Genomic DNA, 22,125 nt, shown 5'->3' on the forward strand with positions numbered 1-22,125 from the left:
TTCATATTTTCCAATCATTGTCTAAGTTTTAGACTATATATTTTCTACTTATATATCATTTAGTATACAAATTCTTTTTTTAAATAATTTTGGTACAGGGTTTATGCACTCGGATAGAGAGAAAAAAGCGAGAAAGCACCTCCCAGGGTTGATGGCCACGCGGCAATCCTTTCTCTATTCTCCTCTATGGATTTTGGGCATGCCTGCACAAATGTCCAGTATGTTTTCAAGTCACAGGAGTCTAGGACTTGAATTGTGCAGTCGGCCATGGGGGATTCAGTCACATGAACCACCATGCCATTCACTGACCTTACATTACAAATTCTATTCAGTTACTGGGAAAGTTATGATGCATTTTTCAAATTTTTATGCAAAAATACATCATGACTTTCCCAACAACCTAATATTTTTAGTTCTAGCATTATACCCAAATATTAAATCTATAATTTTTTCACATTTTCTGTGAGGATTTAACTAGTTAATATTATGAATGTCCTTAGAACAATGGCTAGCATATTTTAAACCCTCTATATTATTTTTTATTTATTTTTTTTTACTATTTTCTTTTTTTTTTGGGAGATTTTCACTATAAGGCGCGTGTGATTGCCAGACAGAGAGAGACATAGAGACAGAAAGCGAGAAATCACCCCCCAGGGGGATGGTCACGCCGCAATCCCTTCTCCTCCATTCTCCTCTTGGGATCTTGGGCACGCACGCACATGCGCCCAGCGTGAGTTTTAAGTCACCGGGTCCAGGACGTGAACCACGGTCGACTACGTGGCAGTCCAGCGACATAGCCATTACGCTAACTGCTGGTTCCCAACCCTCTATATTATTATGATAATACAGTACAGTAAAATTTTACAAGTCTTCTTCCCTGAGATAAGTAACAAGGCATTGTATTTTATTGAGTTAACAGTAAAATAGTAATTATTTGAGAAAAATAATATTTATACTGTGTTATATGGAAAATGTACCTTCCGTGCTATTGGCTCCTGACTTTCCATCAATGTGTACCAGCTGACAAGTTTATTCCAGCCCTCAGTTGGCAACAGTATATAATCCAATTCATCAATAAGATGTTCCTTGAGTGACTGGGCATCACCATCTGCAAAAGAAAAAAATAAACTCAATACAGACAAAGAAATAACAGTACACACTTCTAAAAACTTTAGCTGTACACATTACAAATTCACTAAACTCCAGAAGACCCATATAAATATTTAAGAAGTTTTGGGGACTAGCCGATGGTATAATGGTTACATCACTGGACTCCACATGGATGACTGTGGTTCGAGTCCCAGACCTGGAGGCTTGAAACTCATGCCTGATGCGTGTGCGTGTGTGCCCAAGATCCCGAGAAGAGAATGGAGGAGAAGGATTGTGGCATATCCACTTCCCCCTTGGGGGTGATTTCTTTCTTACTTTCTGTCTCTCTGTCTTTCTCTGATCCTCTGGTGGGGGCATATGCCCTATAGCAAAAATCTCTCTAAAAAATTAAGTTTTGGAAAAAGATCAGAAGAAGTTCAAATTCTCTACTTTTTTTCATACTAAAATATAACTATAAATTTTTAAAATATACTAGTAGCCTACAAGCAGTATTTAAAACATAATTTATCTTGTATTAGGCTAATAAAAACAAAACACTAAGGTATAATTGTTGTTAGCCAAGACACTTGACAGAGGAATATTTCTAAAATATTTCAAGTACCAGCGATCTCTCGTGTGGTAATACAGGTCATTCTAGCATCAACTGATGTAGGAAATTCAGAAACAAATCAGTATCTTTTTAAAAATGACTCCATGACACATGTTCTGGGAACCATGATGAGCACCACAAAATGACATCTTGTGAACCATCTCATTATACAAGAGGGACCACGATCTTGATTCCTCCCAAGATCTAAAAAATGGTAACAGTTCAGATGTTGTTATAATTCTATGATACAGTTTAAAATCTCAAGTTAAATTAGGAAATTTAGCACAGGGCAGGCCAGAGCTGTAGAAACAATTTCTTGAGTTATCTTTACATCACAGTCCTAATGTGAGACTCGTTTGTTATCTGCTGATTTGAATTTCCAAAGTACAGATACAAAACAGCTAAGACTGGTCCCAGCACCTAGTGGTTAAGGGAGCTAGATACCACAAGGATGACTACAGTTCTAATCTTGGCCTTGGCAGCTTGAAAAACACAATGAGCATGCATATGTGTGTGAGCCCTGAATCCCAACAAAATGCAGAAACAGAGAAGGGATCGTGATGTGACCAGACACCATTGTAGGGTGCTTTATCTCTTTTTCTGTCTACTTATTGGGCTCTCTCTGGCAATGGCACATGCTCTCTAACAATAAAAAATTAAAAATTTTAAAAAAGGGAAATGGAAACAACTCAATGAATTATATCCAACTTAATGGAGATTTCCTTACTCTAAGATAATCTTAACTAACAGACATGGGGAAGCAAAAATGTTCTTGGTAATATTTCAATAATGAAAACATACTTTCCTAATAAGATTTAACAATATAGGGGCCAGTAGGTGACGTGGTAGTTAGTACACTGGGCTCCATGGGCAACCACGGTTTGAGTTCCAGACCTGGCAGCTTGCTTTCTCACTTTCTGTCTCTCATGAGTGCATGTGTCTTGTACCAAATTGAAATAAACAAATAAAATTAAATAAATAATTCTTTAAAAAAAAAAAAGATTTGGGGCCAGCAGGTGGAGTAGAGTACATTTCTGGACTCTCATATGGCCAACCACAGCTCAAGTCTCAGACCTGGTGCCTTGAAACTCATGCCAGGCAGGTGTGCATGCATGCCCAAGATCCTAGGAGAAGAATGGAGAGGAAGGAATTGTGGCATGGCCATTCCCCTTGCGGGGGTGACTTCTCACTTTCCCCTCTTACTGTCTTTGTCTCTCTCTCTGGAGTACATGTATCCTAAGGCAAAAAAAAAAAAAAAAAAAAAAACCCAAAAAAAAAAAAAAAAAAACCCTAAAAATAAAAAAGATTTAACAATATAAATCAAAAAAGAAAGAAAAATGCTAGATAGATTAACAGAAGTGATCTATTCTTTCCAGAATCAATCTGTGGCCATAGAATCACACTAATCTTTGAGGAACCTATGTTTTCTATAGAACAGAAATGGGAAAACTGAATTTTATAACATAAATGTCAATAGTACATATAAACTAAATATTAATTTTTAAGCCAGTTTTTTAAAACCTTAGTTATTAACTTTTAAATTGCTGATGGAATCTGTTAATTTGGAACGTATTTTCGGAAACTGTCTGAAGGTGAAAGAAATGGGCATATTCCAAGTCATTATGTCTTGTGTACAGGAGACATATATGTCATCTCAGTCAATCCTCAAAACCCTATAAGATAAAGATCTCCATTTTAGCTTAAAATATATATTCAGGGATATCGAGTAACTTGTCTTCTGCCATATACAGGGAAATAAAGGTATTGTGAAATTTTTATTATAGCAAACCATGTCAAGTCAGTTAATTTTCAAAATAACACTATAAAGGAGGTCTCATTCCTCATTCCTCAGGAATGTTGAATAACTTGCTACAAACATGGAAAATTGTAGATGCAATTCAAACAAAAATCTGTTTACTCTTTCCATTATATTAATGACACAGTGCCTTGAAGAAAACTTAGGAAATGAAAGAAAAGTTTACAAATTGAGACTGCTATGCTCTTTGGTCCCATAACTTCAGAGTTCAGGTAAATGACTTTATTATGTAATACAATCTAAAAACTAACATATCTAGTAGACAGAATAAAACACTCATTTTTAAGGGAGAACACCCTCAAACTAAATACAGAACTGATATTTGTTACTTCTGTGTATACTGACAAATAATTACTGTACGATAAGCTGCACATATTTATATAATCTGATATATTTGACATATCAGTACAAGCATGAAAACCTCATCACTACCAAAACGATGAACATATATCCAACATCTCCACGATCTCCCAGTAGCGCTCTGTAACTGCTCCATCCTGCTTATTCAGGTTCCACGGTCCTTTTTCCAGAAAACCAATAAACCATGCTTACATTTATAGACGAATATGCATTAATTTACATTTTCTAGAATATTACATAAAAATAGTACCTCCTTTCTGTTACTATGGACAAATTTGCATTTTTCCCTTAAAAATAGTATGTCCTCTTTTTTGTTTGGCTTCATTCATGCCGCATAATTATTTTGAGATCCAGCCATGTTTTTAAATATCAACAGTTTATTCCTTTTTTTATTCCTTTTTTAAAAAGTTTATTTCTTCTTCCATAAGCAAGAGAAAAACAGACAGAGATAGCACCCTGACAGGGTCTTAACACTATGATCCACAAGATATAAAACTCTTAGAAGATGGGAACCAGCAGTTAGTGTAATGGCTGTGTCGCTGGACTCCCACGTAGTCGACCGCAGTTCGCGTCCTGGAGCCTGTGGCTTAAAACTCACGCCGGGCGCGTGTGCGTGCGTGCCCAGGATCCCAAGAGGAGAATGGAGGAGAAGGGATTGCGGCATGACCATCCCCCCTGGGGGTGATTTCTCGCTTTCTGTCTCTCTGTCTGTCTGGCAAGTGCATGTGCCTATAGCAAAAACTTCTCAAAACAAAACAAAACAAAACAAAAAACAAACTCTTAGAAGAGGGACCAGAAGTAGCATGGTTGATAATATACTGGATCCTCACATGGCTGACCCTGGTTTGAATCCTGGACCCAGTAACTTGAAACTCACACTGTGTGTGTGTATGTGTGTGTGTGTGTGTATACTCAAAAATCCCAAAAGGAAAATGGAGGAAAAGGGATTGTGGCATAGCTATTCTTCCTGGAGGTGATTTCTTGCTGTCTCTCTGGCAAGTGCTTGAACCCGATAACAAAAAAGAAAAACAAACAAAAAAAAAACAAAAAACAAAAAACAAGCCTGAAAAACTAAAAAAAAAAACAAAAACAAAAAACAAAACTCTTAGATGAAAATACAGGTGTAAATATCTTTGAATATGGTTTGGACAACATTTTCAGGTGTCAAAAGTATAAGCAACAAGGGTAAAACCCATAAGGGCCAGTCTGTGGTGCAGCAGTAATGTGAAATGCTCTGCAAAGTGGATCATGAGTGGGTCTGGAGTTTGTGTCCTAAGACCTTCCTGTGTATATTGTGCACATGGGTATATACCTGCATGCCTATGATCTGGAGTGGCTGAGGCTAGGCTTAGATCATGGCAGAAAGACTCTGATGGGGATGTCTTTCCCCCTCCCTCTCTCTTGTAGAATAATAACTTTAAAAAAAAAAGAAAAGGTAAATTAGATTCACCAAAATCAGAAACTTTTATGCTCCCCAAAACACTGTCAAATGGGCCAGACTTGCTGGGATATGCTGTTAAAACCCTGTGCTCCACAGGTGAGGACCACACAAAGGGCCTGGATTTAATTCCCATGTGGTGGTGTGCACATGTAATCCCAGTGACTTAGGGAGACTAAGGCAAGAGGACTATGAGTGTGTGGGCTGCCCTGGGCAACAGGGCAATACCCTGTCTAAAAAAGAACTGAACATGGTGATGTGTACCTATAGTTCCACCTGGGAGGCTGAGGCAGGAGAAATGAGACACGGTGAGACTTTGTCTTAAAAAAAAAAAAATAAAATAAAAATAAAAAGTCTGCCAAGAAAGTTAAAAGGACAACCCAAAGAATGGAAAACAAATTTTAAAAACCATATTATCTGATAACAGTATTGTACCCAGAATAAATAAAGAACTCTTAAAAAAAAAAAAAAAAAAGATAAATGACTTACCTAAATAAGAACGCAGGAAAAGATATTTAACATCATTAATCACTAGGGAAATGAAAGTATGAATCACTTCACACCCATCATAGACACTAGGATGATTATAATAAAAAGAAACACACAATACTAAGTGCTGACAAGGATGTGGAAGAACCATAACCCTCATAAAATTGCTGGCAGCAATGTAAAATGATGCAATTATTTTGGAAAACAGTTTAATGGTTCCTCAAATAGTTAAATAATAGAGTAACTATGACCCATTAATTCTTCATCTAGATATACACCCACAAGGAAAAAAAATAGATCCATACAATATTTACAATAACAATATTCACTATAGCCAAAAAGTGAAAACTCAAATGTCCATTATGAATGGATAAAGTAAATGTATTATATCCATACAATAAAAAGTTATTCAGCAATAGAAAGATGAAATACTGATTTATGCTACATCTGCAGCAAAGTGCCAACGTTTTCCTAAAGAAAGAAGTCAAACATAAAAGACACACATTTTATGATTTCATTCATATGAAATGTCCAGAACAAGCCAATCGATAGAGACAGCAAGTAGATAAGTGGTTGCCTAGGGCTGGGGTGAGGGTGGAGACTGGCAAAGGTGCGATTGTTAACAGGTATGAAGTGTCTTTCTGGTGTGAAGAAAGTGTGAAATAAGATGGTGGTGATTCTTGAACAGCTTTGTGGATACAGTTGCCTCCTGAACATAGGTTTGAACTGCATGGGTCCACATGTATGCAATTTTTTTTTCAATATATATATTGAAAAATACAGTATAGTGCTGTAAATATATTTTCTGTTCTTTGTAATTTTAATAACTTTTATTTTCTCTAACTTTATTCTAATATAGTATATAATACATATAACATGCAAAACATATATGTTAATTAACTTCATATTATCAATAAAGCTGATAAACAATTTACTCCTAACAGTTAAGTTGTGGGGAAGTCAAAAGTTATACATACATTTTAGACTGTGTAAGGCAGGGAGAATTGGCACTCATAAACCCGAAGTTGTTCAATGGTAAAATGTATTCTAAAAATCAGTGAATGATATGATTTAAAAGGATGAATTTTATGGTAGGCAAATTCAATCTCCATTATTAAAAAGGACAGTAGGAATGAGATTTGTAATTGTGTTACATCTACAGATTACGTAAAGAGAAAAGGACAATAACAACAATAAATATCAAGCTTTATGATCTACTAACAATTTCTCTCTTTGGTTTTAATTTCTTTCGGCAAGGTTTTGCAGTCTTCTGTGTATAAGACTTGCACATATTTTGCCAGATTTATCCTTAAATATTTTGAATGTTTTGATGCTATTATAAAATACATTTTAAAAATTTTAGTTGTTACTTCATTAAAAAAAAAAAATGCAATCCCTTCTCCTCCATTCTTCCGTTGATTTTGGGCATTCAAGCACATAGACTTCAACCAGTCAGACATATGGGATCCAGTCACCTTAACCACACCACCAGGCCTATGGTCACTCATTGTAGGGTATAAAAAATACAACAGATGAGTCAGCCCTATAGTTGGCCACTGTGGCTTAACCACTTACAGTGGTTAATTCTGTGCATTGGGAGCTGGATCCCACATGACCAACCATAGAATCCTGGACCCAAGTGCTTCTATACCCTAAATCCTGATGGGATGTAAAAATAGAAAAAAAAGGACTGTAGTATGACCATACCCACTGAAGGGTGCCTTCTCTCTCTCATATACTCTCTGGTGAGTGCATGTATCCTCTAGCAATTAAAAAAAATAGATTTTTATATTTACTTTATTTCTTCCTCTAGCGTGGCAGATAGAGAGAGAGGAATGCTCAACAGGGTTTCCTACCACAATCCTCCCCTGAACCAGGTTCATGGGCATACAAACATACACCTGGCAAGTACAGAATGACCCAGGGATTGAAACTTGAAAATTCAGGTAAAGCCAGCATTATGAAATAGTTAGTGAGCTACCACTAAGCCACTGAAGCAGGCCAGAAATAGAACAGATTTTTAAATAATGATTTTGTATCCTGTAAACTAAACTTATTTTAGTTCTAGTGGCTTTTGTTTTGCTGCTGTTTTTCTTTTCTTTTTTTTTTTATTCCACTGAATTTTCTACATAGACATAGGTGTCTATGAATAATGGCAGTTTTATTACTTCTTCCTGTATGATCTGTATGTCATTCATCTCTTTTTTCCTTACTGTACTGGCTAGAACCCCTAGTTCAATGTTGATCTGAAGAGCTGAGAGTGGATATTCTCTCCGTTTTCCTTCATCTTAGGAGAAGCAGTCTTCCACCCTTGAGCTGGTCACCTATAAGTTTCTTACGGATGCCAACTATAAGGTTGAGGAAGCTTTCTTCTATTTTACTTTTTTATCTAACTTGAAATACTACTTTTTAAAATATATACTTGTATTTTATATATTTGTGTGTGTATCCATACATACAAATAAAATCTTATCATTGGACTTGATTTGGTAAACTTTTTTTTTTTTTTTTGGAGAGGTTTTTGCTATAGGGCACATGCGCTTGCCAGAGAGAGACACAGAAACAGAAAGTGAGAAATCACCCCCCAGGGGGGATGGTCACGCCGCAATCCCTTCTCCTCCATTCTCCTCTCGGGATCTTGGGCACGCACGCACATGCGCCCGGCGTGAGTTTTAAGCCACCGGGTCCGGGACGCAAACCGTGGTCGACTACGTGGGAGTCCAGCGACATAGCCATTACGCTAACTGCTGGTTCCCCGATTTGCTAAAATTTTGTTAAGAATTTTTTTATCTATGTTTATGAGAGATATTAGTCTAGTTTTTTCTTTGAGATATATCTGTCAAATTATGGGACCAAGGTAATGATTTCACAAGATGAGTTGGGAAGTAGTCCTTATTAATTTTTGGAAGAGTTTTTGTGGAATTACTATTATTTTTCCCTTAAATATTTGATATTAGTAGTGTCATCTGAGTATGGAATTAATTATGGAAAAATTTTAAACTAAAAATTCAATTTTTCAGGCTATCTACCCTTCTGAAATGAGTTTTTATTTGCATCTATCAAGGAATATATATATTTTTATCTAATTTGTTGAATAAAAGACATAAACTTCCTAATATGCCCTCAAAATATTTGTAGGTTCTGTATTGATAATCTGCCTTGTTCCTGATATTGACAATTACCTTTTTCTGTGATGAGTTAATATGGACACATTGCTTTTGTTGACCTTCACAAACGAAGCTTTTGGTTGTAATGGTTTTCTCTATTTTGTTTTCTATTTAATTTGTGTCCTGATATTTATTATTTCCTTTCCACTGCTCACTTTAGTTTTAATTTGTTCTTAATTTCATACTTTCAAAAGTTGGAAATCAAGGTCACTGCTTTGAGACCTTTCTTTTCTTCACAAGGGTTCAGTGCTATAAATTCTACCTCTATATACTATTTTAGCTGTCTTCTATAAATTTGAAGTTTCTGTCTTTATTTTCATTTAGTTTCTAACTTCCCTTTTGATTTCTTCATTAACCTATGCATCTTCTTTACCAGAAACTAAAATTCTAATACTTATGTTTTAGTCCCTTAAAATGTAATTAAGAGTATAGAAGAGCTGGCAAATCATGAAAGTTATAGAATGTTAATTTAAGAATCTAAATATTTATCGGTGTTGCTAAATTTTAAGAAAATGTCATGTCTTGGGACTAGCAGATTGTGTAGTGGTTATATCAATGAACTCACATATGGCTGACCACAGTTTGAGTCCCCGAGGCAGCAGCTTGATAATAACACCAGGCTCTCGTGTGTGTGAGTGTGTACCCAAGATCCCAGAAGGAGAATGGAGGAGAAGGGATTCTGATGTAGTTATCCCCCCTGGGGGATGATTTCTCACTTTCTCTTGACTATGTCTGTCTGTCTGTCTCTCTCTCTAGTGAACACATGCACACTAAGGTAAAAGCCTCTTTGAAAAAAAAAGTCATGTCTATTAGGAAAAACACTACGTGATACAGCATCTCCTCATAATAACAGTGCTTTCTAATTTTCATCCCTCACATAAAGGTTTAAACAATAATAAATCCTAATATATCACAAATAAAAAACAAACTTTGTCATAATACAGAATATCTATTAGAATTATCTGAGTTTATCAAGTCAAATCTATAATACAAAAAACTTCTAACTTATCAGCTTATTTCATTCCTTTTTCATGTAGTACATTCATTGACATATACATATGGAAATTTAAGACATTTACAACTTGATTGAAGGAAGAGAGTAATGACCTTTGAGAAGTCCAGAGTTATCAATGGGTCCAGGATATACATTTTGATCTCCCATTTGGTATTTGTCCCAACTGTCAAAGCCAACATATTTTTTCCACTGTTTGAACCAGCGACTATCAACTAGGTACCTAGAAGAGAAAAGAAATTGGTTAAGGAAAATACCTGGAAATACAGGAATAGAAAGAGAGCTTTCTATCTTCGTTATTTCATTTTATATTAATGTAAATGGCCAGGTGGCGCAGTGGAAATGAAACGCTTTGTAATACTGAACCCACAAATCCAAAATCCATATCTTGGATTTGCATACTGAGGTCTCCCTGGACATTCCAGGTGTACACATACATGTCTATGATCCAGGCTGGCTAAGGCTGCAGGTAAATCTCATGTGAAAATCCTGCTGGGAGTGCTCCTACCCCCCAAGAGAGAAACAAATAAACCTTAAAAAAAAAAAAGAAGTACATGCCTCCTTCAAAGGATTCTTGAGAATAATTCCACTTAGAATTTGGAAGAAAAATACATTGCTTCAATTCCTTCCTTCCTTCCTCCTTGCCTTGCCTTTCCTTTCCTTTCCTTTCCTTTCCTTTCCTTTCCTTTCCTTTCCTTTCCTTCTTTCTTTGTCTCTCTCTCTCTCTCTCTCTCTCTCTCTCTCTTTCTTTCTTTCTTTTCGAGAGGATTTTGCTATAGTGTGCACTCGCCAGAAAGACAGAGACAGAAAGCAAGAAATTGCCCCCCCCCGGGGGGGGGGCTGGCCATGCCACAAACCCTTCTCCTCCATTCTTCTCTCGGGATCTTGGGCACGCATGCACATGTGCCCGGCGTGAGTTTAAGCTACCGGGTCCGGGATTCGAACCACGGTTGACTACATGGGAGTCCAGCGACATAGCCATTATGCCAACTGCTGGCCCCCAATAAGCATTATTTCTATTGTTCTATAAATATTTTTACTATTTGAGAACCAGTATTGACATAAAAATTTAAAAACATAGGTATTTAAGAAAATATTTGTCAAATGGACAAGAATTCAAATAATCACAAGAATGAACAAAGCAAAATTTAAATGCACTGTAGTAAAATAGAAATGTAAAAAATAGTTCTTTTACAAGAACTTTAAATAGTATGTTAATTTTATATATTTTACTATTATCTTCCTAGAGGTAAAGGAAAGCTGATTATTAAGAGTTTACAAGGCTGATAACAATTATAATAAAACTAAAACACTTAAAAATAATCAAGCCTTGGAACTAGTGGCCACATGGCTAACAATGGTTCGAGTCCCATATCTGGAGGCTTGAAATTCATACCTGGCACATGTGCATGCATGCTCAGAATCCCAGGAGGAAAATGAAGGTGATTTCTCACTTCCCCTTCTCACTGTCTTTCTCTGTCTCACTCCTGTGAACACACACACCCCGTGGCAAAAACTTAAAGAAAAAAAAATAAGCTTCTTTACCAATAAAAAAATTATCTAAAACTACTCTACACATAGTAGTAAAATCTGCTGAGGAAAGCAGGATTGATTTCGGAAGGATTTCAAAAGTATAACGCACCAAGTACCATAAGTATTACTGAAATTCTATTTATATTTCCAACTACTCAGTATCAGCCTCTCATCAGATGGCCAGTGTCAGAAAAGTAAAGTAAGTGTTTGCTAGTAAGGGAGGCATAAAAAATTTTGCCAGAAACCAAAAATACTTTGCAAATTTATTCTGACTACCATGTATTCACTATGAAATACTGCTTTGCCATCGGTTCATAATTATTTTAAATGTTTTACAGAAACACTTTCCCCATATTTAACCAGTTGAAATACAAACAAAATAACAAGTAAAAGTTAATGAGATGTTTAAAACTCATATATGTAATCATAGAGATAAAAAAAGGTGTAGATCAGACTAATGCTTGTCATTACCATACATAGCATTATAGGAATAAAAACCCATAGTTGTGTCTGAAAAGCTTACGCAATGGCATCAACCTAACAAAACATCATAATTCTTAAAGAATATTCATAAGCAATTTAATTACATAAAAGTGGATATGCAGAATTAACTATGTACCAGTACTCTAAACCCACTGTCAGGGTTATGCAATTGAAAGCCCCCGCACTGTGAAATTTAAGATCTCTGAGAAAAGAATTGAAGGACCAAGTCTTCAAAAAAAGCCAGTTTTTAAAAATAAAAAGACTAGACTAGCAATGACTTTAATTATGCGAAACTGATAAAGAAAATTATATTTATTTGATTATCAAGCACTAAAATTTTTTTACTTTCCCTTTCTTACAATTTAAGCAAGATATTCAGACATTTGATTTGCTCTTTGCAAACATGTTATATTAAGATATTTCCCCTACTAATCTATGTCTGTCATTGTGTCAATTTCATAATCCATTACTTTAATTTTGATTTTTAAAAAAGTTTATTTATTTCTTCCATGACTAAGAGTGACACTAATGTGTGTGTGAGAGAGAGAGGGAGGGAGGGCAGGAGAGAGACAGCACCCTCCAACAAAGTCCTGATATTGCGATATCCACCCCAGCTTTCAGCCAGCCCTGGATCATGGGCAAACACATGCCCTGCATATTCAGAAAGGTCTCTTTAACTGTGAACCTTCCCACTAAAGACTACCTTTCAGGGGACTGGGTTTTACCACCATGTTACCGTTTGGCCACAAATCTTGATATATTTTAAGTCAAGATCTCGCAGCCTATTGTTCTTGCAAATTGCCTTAGCTATTTTTGACCATTTGGTTTTTCAAAGAAATTTTAGAATCAGTTTATGGTTTCATAAAATAACATATTAAGATTTTGACAGGAATGACCAGCAGTTAGCCTAATGGCTATGTCGCTGGACTCCCATGTAGTCGACCGCGGTTTGAGTCCCAGATCTGGTGGCTTAAACTCACGCTGGGCGCATGTGCGTGCGTGCCCATGATCCTGAGAGGAGAATGGAGGAGAAGGGATTGCGGCAGGGGCATCCCCCCGGGAGGTGATTTCTCGCTTTCTGTCTCTCTGTCTCTCTGTCTCTCTCTGTCTGTCTGGCGAGCGCATGCGCCCTATAGCAAAAACCTCTCCAAAAAACAAAAGAAAAAAAAAAGATTTGGACTGGAATTACATTAAACTTACAAATTATTTTGGAGGGAGCTATCTTTACAATATTGAGTCTATAGACAGTGCATATATTGTACCATCTAATATCTTTCTATAATTTATTCTTTCTTCCATGACTGAGAGAGAGAGAGAGAGGAAGGGGGAGACAGGGAGAAAAAGGGAGGCAAGGATACAAACAGGTATCCCTAAAAGGGTCTTCATGCCATAACCTATTTCCAGCTTCAGCCAGAGTGGATCTTGGGCATGTGCATGCCTGGTGTGTTCTGCAGGCTCTCTGGATACAAACCCAGAATCTTCCTATGGGGGTTAGCCCGGCTGAGCATTGCTTTATTGCAGTGCCATCACCCAGCCCCTTCAATAAATTTTATAATTTTTTCACCTAAAGATCTTATCTTATCAGACTCATTCCTGGGAATCTCACCCTTTTGTGCTATATAAATTTTACATTTTTCTAATCCATTACATTTTGTAACTCTTTACAGTTGATACACAGAAATGATTAATTTTTAAATTAATCTTATATTCACCAGCCTCCTGAACCCTTACTATTGATAGTTTTATTTGGTTGTAGATTCTCTAAAGTTGTTCTACATATACATATATATAGCTTTGCAAATAATGTTTTCCTTTTTCCTTTCTAGTTCTATTCCTATCTTCCCTCTCTAATCATTGACTAGGACTTCTAAATTAATATAAGTGAAGAAATAGTAAACATTTTTGTCCCAATTTTAGTGAGAAAATCTAAAGTTTCATCATTAGGTAAGATAATTTACTACAGGCTTTTGATAAACAATGTTTATTAATTCAGAGAAGTTCTTGTCTATTCAACATCTGTTCAGGCTATCATGGTTAAGTGCTGAATATGATGAAAATTTTCTGTATTTACCAAGATTTTTCTTCTTACTCTGCTGAACAAAATTAGGGAACTCTCAAAAAGAGTAGTTTATAAGGACAGAGAGTATTTGCTCCTTAATGATTTAGTAGTACTTGTATGAGTAGTTGGAATCTGATATAATTTGGGAGGATGGATTTTGACTCCTTTTAATTTTCTCAAATACTTACTGGCTTTTGCCTTTAAAATGGAAATATAGAATCCTCAATCAGTTTTCTTAAATAGGTGCATATACATTAAAATAGAAATACGGACTTAAGGTAACATTAATACTAGAATGACAAATATCATTTGTAAAACTTACCTTAAAAATTACTAGCAGAATAGTATTAAAATTTTATTTTTAATTAGAGATGTTCTTTTTTGTTGTTGAGAGATTTCCATTATAGGGTGCTTGTGCTCAGTGGAGAGACAGAGTGCAAGAAATCACCACCCAGAGAGGATGACCATGCTGTAATGACCTTTCCTCCATTCTCCTCTCAGGACTGGGCACACATGCACATGCACCAAGCAAGAATCTCAAGCCACCAGGTCTAGGACTTGAACCACGGTTGACCATGTGGGAGTCTAGCGCTTCAACCACCATGCCATGTGCTGGCATCAAGATACTCTTAAAATATGAGATCTCCCCAAAGTGCTTAATGAATCCTTTAAGGTTACATGGAAGTTGTGCTTGGTAGTATTCATCTACTATCACAACATTTCTAGATCGCTTTTCTTTCCTAGATCTTGGGGGACTACTTTCTATATAACAATACTATCACTATTATGATGAGAGACCTTCCCATTTGATGATACCTAATTGCTTTTAATACTGCCTTCAATTTAAAAAGGACATATCTCTATTAAAGGCAACTTATATCTTATAGAATTTTGTGGTAATAAAACATTACGGAAGTAGAAAACATAGGAGTATTTATTTCTGAAATAAGGCATACTTTAGTTAGGCATACCCAAGAAAGATAAGAATAGATGAAGAAGCCAAAAATCCAAAAATATTTCGTTTCAACATACTTACATAGCTTTGTTGCACCATAAAAATTACTCTAGGCTGGCCTTGTGGTCAAGTGGTTAAGGGGGCTGGATTCCGCACGGCTGACCACGGTTCAAATCCTGGCCCCAGAAACTTGAAAAACATGCTGGGTGCATGTGTGTGAGTGCTCAAAATCACAACAGAGAAATAGAGAAGAGATTGTGGTGTGACCATATCCCACTGAGGGATGTCTCTCCATCCTCATTTCTCTGGTGAGCATGTGTACTCTCTGGCAATGAAATAAAAAACAACTTTACCTCTATATCTATAAAATCTCCCAAAATTCCAATATTCTTCAATGTGAACTGATAAAAACCCAGAACAGAGTCAATAGTTCATGAAAATTACAAATAAGTGAGCGAATAATTGAATTTATACATTCTCAGCAATACTCTTAATCTTTGGTATACTATTAGAGTCCTGAAGGCCCCAATTTAAACTTCTGAGTTTCTTTTATAAATGAATATAACCATTTATGAAGATTAATACTCCATGATTTTTAATTTTGGGGGGGAGGTTTTTGCTATAGGGTATGTGTGCTTGCCAGAAAGAGACAGACAAACCGAGAGACAGAATGTGAGAAATCACCCCCAAGGAGGGATGGCCACGCTGCAATCTCTTCTCTTCCATTCTCCTCTTGGGATCATGGGCAGGCACACACGCACACGTGCCTGGAGTGAGTTTAAGCCACCAGGTCCAGGACTCAAACTGTGGTAGACTACATGGGAGTCCACTAGGCCATCTGATGGTCCAATACCCCATGATTTTTATACCTTAAAAAAAAAAGTCATAAAATATACATTTTTACAGTTACAACTATGATTTTACCATTTAGTCTAAAATCCTTAACATTGCCTGAAAGATCTTATATGATGTGCCCTATCTACCTCTCTAGTCTTAGTATCATTTTTCTTATGCTGAGATCTAGCTACGAGAGCCATCTTTAGTTCCTCAAGATGCCATTTTTGTCTGATGGTTTCTTCTGCCTAGAATATACTCCTCCTCCTCTTAACATGAAGTACTAAGATCTGAATGTTTATAACCCCTCCCCTATATTAAAATCTTAACCCCAGGCCCACCACATCAGCAAGGGGTTAAGCAATGTACATAGGAAGCCAGATCCTACCAGTCAGTGGCAGCTTGAATCTCTCCCTCAGTGGCTTGGAAAACATGCAGGCACATGTACATGTGTGTTCGAAATTCTGATGGTATCAAGAAATGGAGGGAAAAGGACTGAGGCACGACCATACCCCACTTAAGAGTGCTTTCTTTCTCTCTGAAGCACATGTACCTTCTGACTTTTAAAAATTTTTTGAGAGATTTTTGCTATAGTGTGCATGTGCTCACAGGAGAGACAGAGAGAAAGCAAGGAAGAAATCACCTCCTCGGGGGGGTGGTCATGCTGCAAACTCTTCTCCTCCATTCTCCTCTCAGGATTTTGGGGCACTGGTTTGAGTTTCAAGACTCTGAGTCCCAGTGATATAACCATTTTGCCATCTGCTGGTCCCATTCTTTGGCATTAAAAAACAAACAAACAAACAAAAAAAACCACCACCACCACCACCAACTAAAATCCAGCCAATGATATTAGAAGATGACTGTCTCTGGGAAATGATTAGGTCATAATGACAGAGTCCTCATTACTGGGATTTGTACCTTTGAAAAAGAGTCCCCACGGACTAGCTCAATGGTGCAGTGGTAACATGCAGCTCTGAAATGCTGGATTCAACAGCGTGACCACAGTTCAAATCCCCGCCTGGTCAGCCTGAAGCACACTGAGCACACATCTGAGTGCTCAAGATCCAAGAGGCTGGGACCAGCAGTTGGAGTAATGGCTATGTCGCTGGACTCCCATATAGTAGACCATGGTTCAAGTCCTGAACCCGGTGGCTTAAACTCACGCTGGGCGCGTGTGCGTGCTCCCAAGAGAATGGAGCAGAAGGGACTGCGGCGTGGCCATTCCCCCTGGGGGGGGTGGGTGGGTGATTTCTTGCTTATTGTTTTTCTTTCTCTCTCTGTCTTTCTGGCGAGTGCACACACTCTATAGCAAAAACCTCTCAAAAAAATAAATAAATAAAAAGATCCAAGAAGGCTGGGAGTACTGGAAGAGGACTGCTGTGTGACTGGACCATATGAAGGATGCTCCTCTCTCCTCTCTCCTCTCTCTCTCTCTCTCTCTCTCTCTCTTATGTGTGTATACATGCACTCTATCATTAATAAAGCAGATAAAACAAAAGAGATCCCAGAGAGACACCCTGTCCATTTCTACTACATAAGGAAACAGCTGGAATGTGCCTTCTATGGACAGAAAAGTGGACCTCTCCAATACCAAATCTGGCAGCAAATCTTCCCAGCCTCCAGAACTGTGAGAAATAAACTTCTGTTGAGTTTAAGCCATTTACTGGTACTGTGCTAGAGGAGCCCAAGTGGACTAAGATATCTAGGTAATTCCTGTACTCTTTCATTTATTAGCCAAAGTGTCCTTTCTCAGGGAATCCTTTCCTAAGCCTCTCTCTGTTCCTCTGTATCTCCTCCTACACAGTTTGGAAGAGAAAAATCAAGATGGTAATCTTAGTACTAAGATTTTTTTAAAAAGATTTATTTAATTTTATTTATTACTATTTTAAAAATTTGACCAGAGAGAGAGAGAAAGGGAAAATGAGAAAGCAAGCTGCTAGGTCCAGGACTTGAACTGTTCTTGGACAAGTAGGAGTCCAACACCTTAACCACCAGGCCACTTGCCAGCCCCAGTACCAAGATTTTTTTATTAAGTTATAGAAATTACTTCTAATGACAAAATTACCAATGTTTGCATTTTATTCTTGAGTTACACGCACAATTGTAAGCACTTTAATTTACTCCTTTAATTACCCAAAGAGGTATCTACTGTTATCATAATTTCAAAGGTGAAATAAACAGACAAGAAATTAACTTGCCTGAGGTTGTAAAGTGCCAGATTTGTAATGAAGAGAATGTGATACTGGATAGAGAGAAGCAAAAATACCAATGAAATATCATTAAAAAAATAAGAACCAGACTCTAACACAAGGGGCCTTCAAAAAGTTCATGGATAATGTGCATTGTGGAAAAACTATGCATGGATTTCAAAATATGCCTGCACCAAAATAAGCTCATATTTTAAATACATTTTTCCATAAATATTTTGAAGTTCCCTTGTATATAAGGAAACATGTCAAAAACACCTTCACAAACCAGCAGGGAAAAATGGACTATTCTACAAAAAGTACGACAACTGATCATGCATATGGAAAAAAGAAAATTACGGCTCTACTTCAACTAGGCATTCAGTTCTACTCCAATATTTGCTATGAAAACTTGGTGTTACGTACAATCTATCACTTGTACATTGTACATATCAGGCAAATCAAAACAATTTTTCAGCAATTACTGAAAAAGAAAAGAACAACAAGTATTGGTGAGGATGTAGAGAAAGTGTACACTCTTGTTGAAAATGTAAAATTGTAGGTACATTAGTTATGAAAAACAGTAGGGAAGTTCCTCAAAAAATTAAAAATAAGACTCCATATGAGCCAGCAATCCCACTTCTGGGTATGTGTCCAAAAGAACTGAAATTGGATCTTGAAGAAATATATGTTTGCTGCAGCATTATTCAAACTAGCCAAGCTGGGGGGGAAACACCTAAATGTCCATTCATTTATAAATGGATACAGAAAATGTGGCATACACACACACACACATACAATGGAATGCTGCTCAGTTTTCCTTTTGGTAAGTAGAGCAACCAGCAAATAAACCAGAAAAATCAAAGTGGGGTAATATCTTATAAGAAAGAAAAAACACCAAGTAAAGTTAATTGTTTCTGATATCTTGGAAGATAATATAAGCAAATAAAAAAAACCCCTAAAACTGACATATTTACTATTTGTAGGTGTTAAAATTTTAGTACCAATAGACTGCAGATAAGCAATCATTTAAAATTAATCTAAATACTAATATGCAACACCAAGAATACACCAAAGAACAGAGAAGTAATTAATTGCTTTGTGAAAGAATAAATTTCTTGTACAAAGGATGAGAACTTTATAGATGAGACCAAAGGTGAAATATTTCTATAGAAGATGGAGACATCTGATTGTGTTCCCATATAAAAAGTTACAAAGTAAATGTACCAATGTATGATTTCAAAGGTCACTTTATTTATGATTGAAGCCTCTGGGTTAATTACTATAATTTTCCCATTTCAGTAGATTACAAAGAATTTTATAAGAGTGGTCTCATACTAGATTATTACTCACTATTTTTAACAGACTAATCTTCAATATGAAAGCATTTTTAGAAGAATGTCAATTCTGTCTGGGCTCAAATTTACTAAAGAAAAATCTCATGGAGTTTGAAGATCTATGGTCTTCCATTTCTCAGATCCTTCAAAATGACCTGCAATCCTCCAACCTGTCTACAGCATAGCTTCTCTGTTCCCAATAATTATTTCACATCTCTGCCAGGCTCTCCAAGTATATAACCCATCAGGTTGAACAGACAAACTAGCTGATATACTTTACGAGGAAGTTAGAAGCCTCAACCTTATGTCCAACTCTATTACACAATGTTTTAGCTATCACGCCACATGCGGGCCCCAACTTTCACAATATTTATGAGTCTGTACCTCTCTTCTTCATCTCAGAAAAGCACCTTGGTTTTGTACCACCATTTTCCATCATTAAACATTCTTATTGTTATTCTTTATTTATGTTAGAGTATATGTACACGAGAGTGAGGGGATGACAAAAGAGAAAGATGAGAAGATGAGCACTCTCCATGGGGTCTGGTAATGCCATAGCTCCCTTCCTTCAGTCCTCCAGTCCATCTGATCCAGGCCCCTCATGCAAATGCCTGGGATGTTTCAGGTTGACAAGGGCTGGGGATTCAAACTGTGGTCACCACGTGGGATTCCAGCTGCTTTTGAGCAACACTTTACTGCTGCACCACAGAGCTAACCTCTCCACCTTTTTAGTGACAGATTAACAGCTGCCTGTGTCTCTTTGCTTCAAGTTTTGCTTCCAATTTGTTCTCCACTCTGCAGCAACAGAAATGTGAAAAACCACAAATATGATATCCTTTTTAAATTAAAATAACATCTGCATAACAATATAAATGTTTTATGTTTATATAAGGTTTTTGTACAAAGTGTTTTCACATTAGTTTATCATTAGGGCAACCTTTTTTGTTTATTTCTTGTTATAAAAGGAAGAGAAAACCAAAATTTGAAAAAGTTACTTGACTCTCTAAGATCAGACAATACTAAGTATGCAAGACCTACCACTCCGGTTTTCAGACCCTAAAACTGAATGTTTTTTTCAGTAAGTTAAACTTTATTTTAAATCCCTTTATTTAACAAAGACCTAAAGATGTAACAGATGCTTAGTATAATCAAATACCATATTCCTTTTATGACACAGGGAGAGTTCCTAAGGTGAGGATATAATATTATTATCAAGCTGTAAGTAAGAATTGAAATACTTATTTTAAAAAAATTCTAACAATTTATAACCATTTTTCCTACTGGGAGAATGAAGCTTGGGTTTTTCAAGTGGGGCATCTCTAGTAAATGTTAAATCTTTGTGTGATTAGGAACTTAGGAGAAAAAAACTTGATTGTACATACTATGACTACAGTAGGGTCATATTTTCACATCAATTGAGATCATACACATTTGTAAACACTATCTTTCTCTTAAGAGGTTCTCTAGAATTATGGTAAACACTAAATTATGGATGATTTTTTTTCACATCCATTCTCAGTTTGTTTCTGTGATTATTTTTGCTCATACATTTTCTACCTCATAAAACCAGACTTGAGCAAGATATGAATTATAATAAATTTATTATAGAAAGAAGTTCCACAGCACAATTCTGTTTCTGATCTACTTGATATGAAGTACTTAGAGAAGTTACTAAGCAATGAAATCCTTAGACTGTTTACCTTATAAATGAGAATTCATTCACTCAAAAAATATTGGAGGTCCACTATATATGTGCTATTCCATATAAACAAGGTGGTTAGCCAAATAGCCAGGGTTTCTAAATTCATAGAATTCAGAGTCCAGTGGAGGAGAAAGTAAGTAATCAAAATATATATAGTAAAATAATGTGGCTAACTGTTATAAAGAAAAAATACAGGGAGCTATCAAAGCATACAGTGGGAGCCTTATTTAGATTAAAGAACAATCTCTGAAAAGGTAACATTTTAGTACATGAAGAGGAGTTACTCTAGGAAGAATAAGAAGAAAAGCTACCTAAAATGAAGTAACAGCATTTGCTAGAGCCAGAAGGACTATTGGAGAAATTGACTAAAAAAGTTGAAGTTTACGACAAGGAGGAGAGAAATGCTAGGTAAGCTTAGAAAGGTAGACTGAGGCCAGATTTTATTATAAAAGCAATGATAGGGATTTTATGCCAAATGTACTGGAAATCACTGAAAGATTTTTAATAGAGAAGAGATGTGGGAACCAGCAGTTAGCATAATGGCTATGTCGCTGGACTCCCACGTAGTAGACCGCGGTTCGCGTCCCGGACCCGGTGGCTTAAAACTCACGCCAGGCGCGTGTGCGTGCGTGCCCAAGATCCCGAGAGGAGAATGGAGGAGAAGGGATTGTGGCGTGACCATCCCCCCTGGGGGGTGATTTCTCGCTTTCTGTCTCTATGTCTGTCTCTGTCTGGCGAGCGCAGGCGCCCTATAGCGAAAACCTCTCCAAAAAAAGGGGAAGAGATGTGATTTTTATTTTATGAAGGTCACTAGGAATACTTCACAAAATTACTAAGATGATCAAATACATATGAAATGCTTAGTAAATAGCAGTGGGAAAATGAAAGCCTCTTCAGCAAGTGGTGCTGGAAAAATTGGACTTCCACTTGCAGAAAGACGAATCTGAACCCCTACCTCTCTCCTTTGACAAAAATCAAGTCAAGGTGGATCAAGGATCTAAATTTAAGACCTCAAACTATAAAGCCGCTCCTGGAAAACACTGCGGAAACTCTGG

At 36.6% G+C, this 22,125-nt stretch overlaps 1 protein-coding gene and 1 long non-coding RNA gene across 5 annotated transcripts in view; both read right to left on the bottom strand.

Moving 5' to 3' along the window:
* USP15 (ubiquitin specific peptidase 15) overlaps positions 1–22,125 on the bottom strand; it is a 152,410-nt gene that overhangs the window by 97,584 nt on the left and 32,701 nt on the right. For all 4 annotated transcript variants that reach the window (XM_006154147.3, XM_014590038.2, XM_006154146.3 and 1 more), the window contains exons 2-3: positions 10,077–10,204; positions 978–1,108 (exon numbers count right to left, since the gene is read on the bottom strand). In XM_006154147.3, the coding sequence (XP_006154209.1) occupies positions 978–1,108; positions 10,077–10,204 (259 nt within the window). The remainder of the gene's footprint in view (positions 1–977; positions 1,109–10,076; positions 10,205–22,125) is intronic.
* Positions 19,266–22,125, bottom strand: part of LOC114008814 (uncharacterized) — a 13,439-nt gene continuing 10,579 nt past the window's right edge. The window contains exon 2 of the long non-coding RNA XR_003550314.1: positions 19,266–20,163. This is a non-coding gene — a long non-coding RNA (uncharacterized LOC114008814). The remainder of the gene's footprint in view (positions 20,164–22,125) is intronic.

The sequence above is a fragment of the Tupaia chinensis genome, unplaced genomic scaffold, assembly GCF_000334495.1.
Source record: "Tupaia chinensis unplaced genomic scaffold, TupChi_1.0 Scaffold000395_1, whole genome shotgun sequence".
Classification (NCBI taxonomy): domain Eukaryota; kingdom Metazoa; phylum Chordata; class Mammalia; order Scandentia; family Tupaiidae; genus Tupaia; species Tupaia belangeri.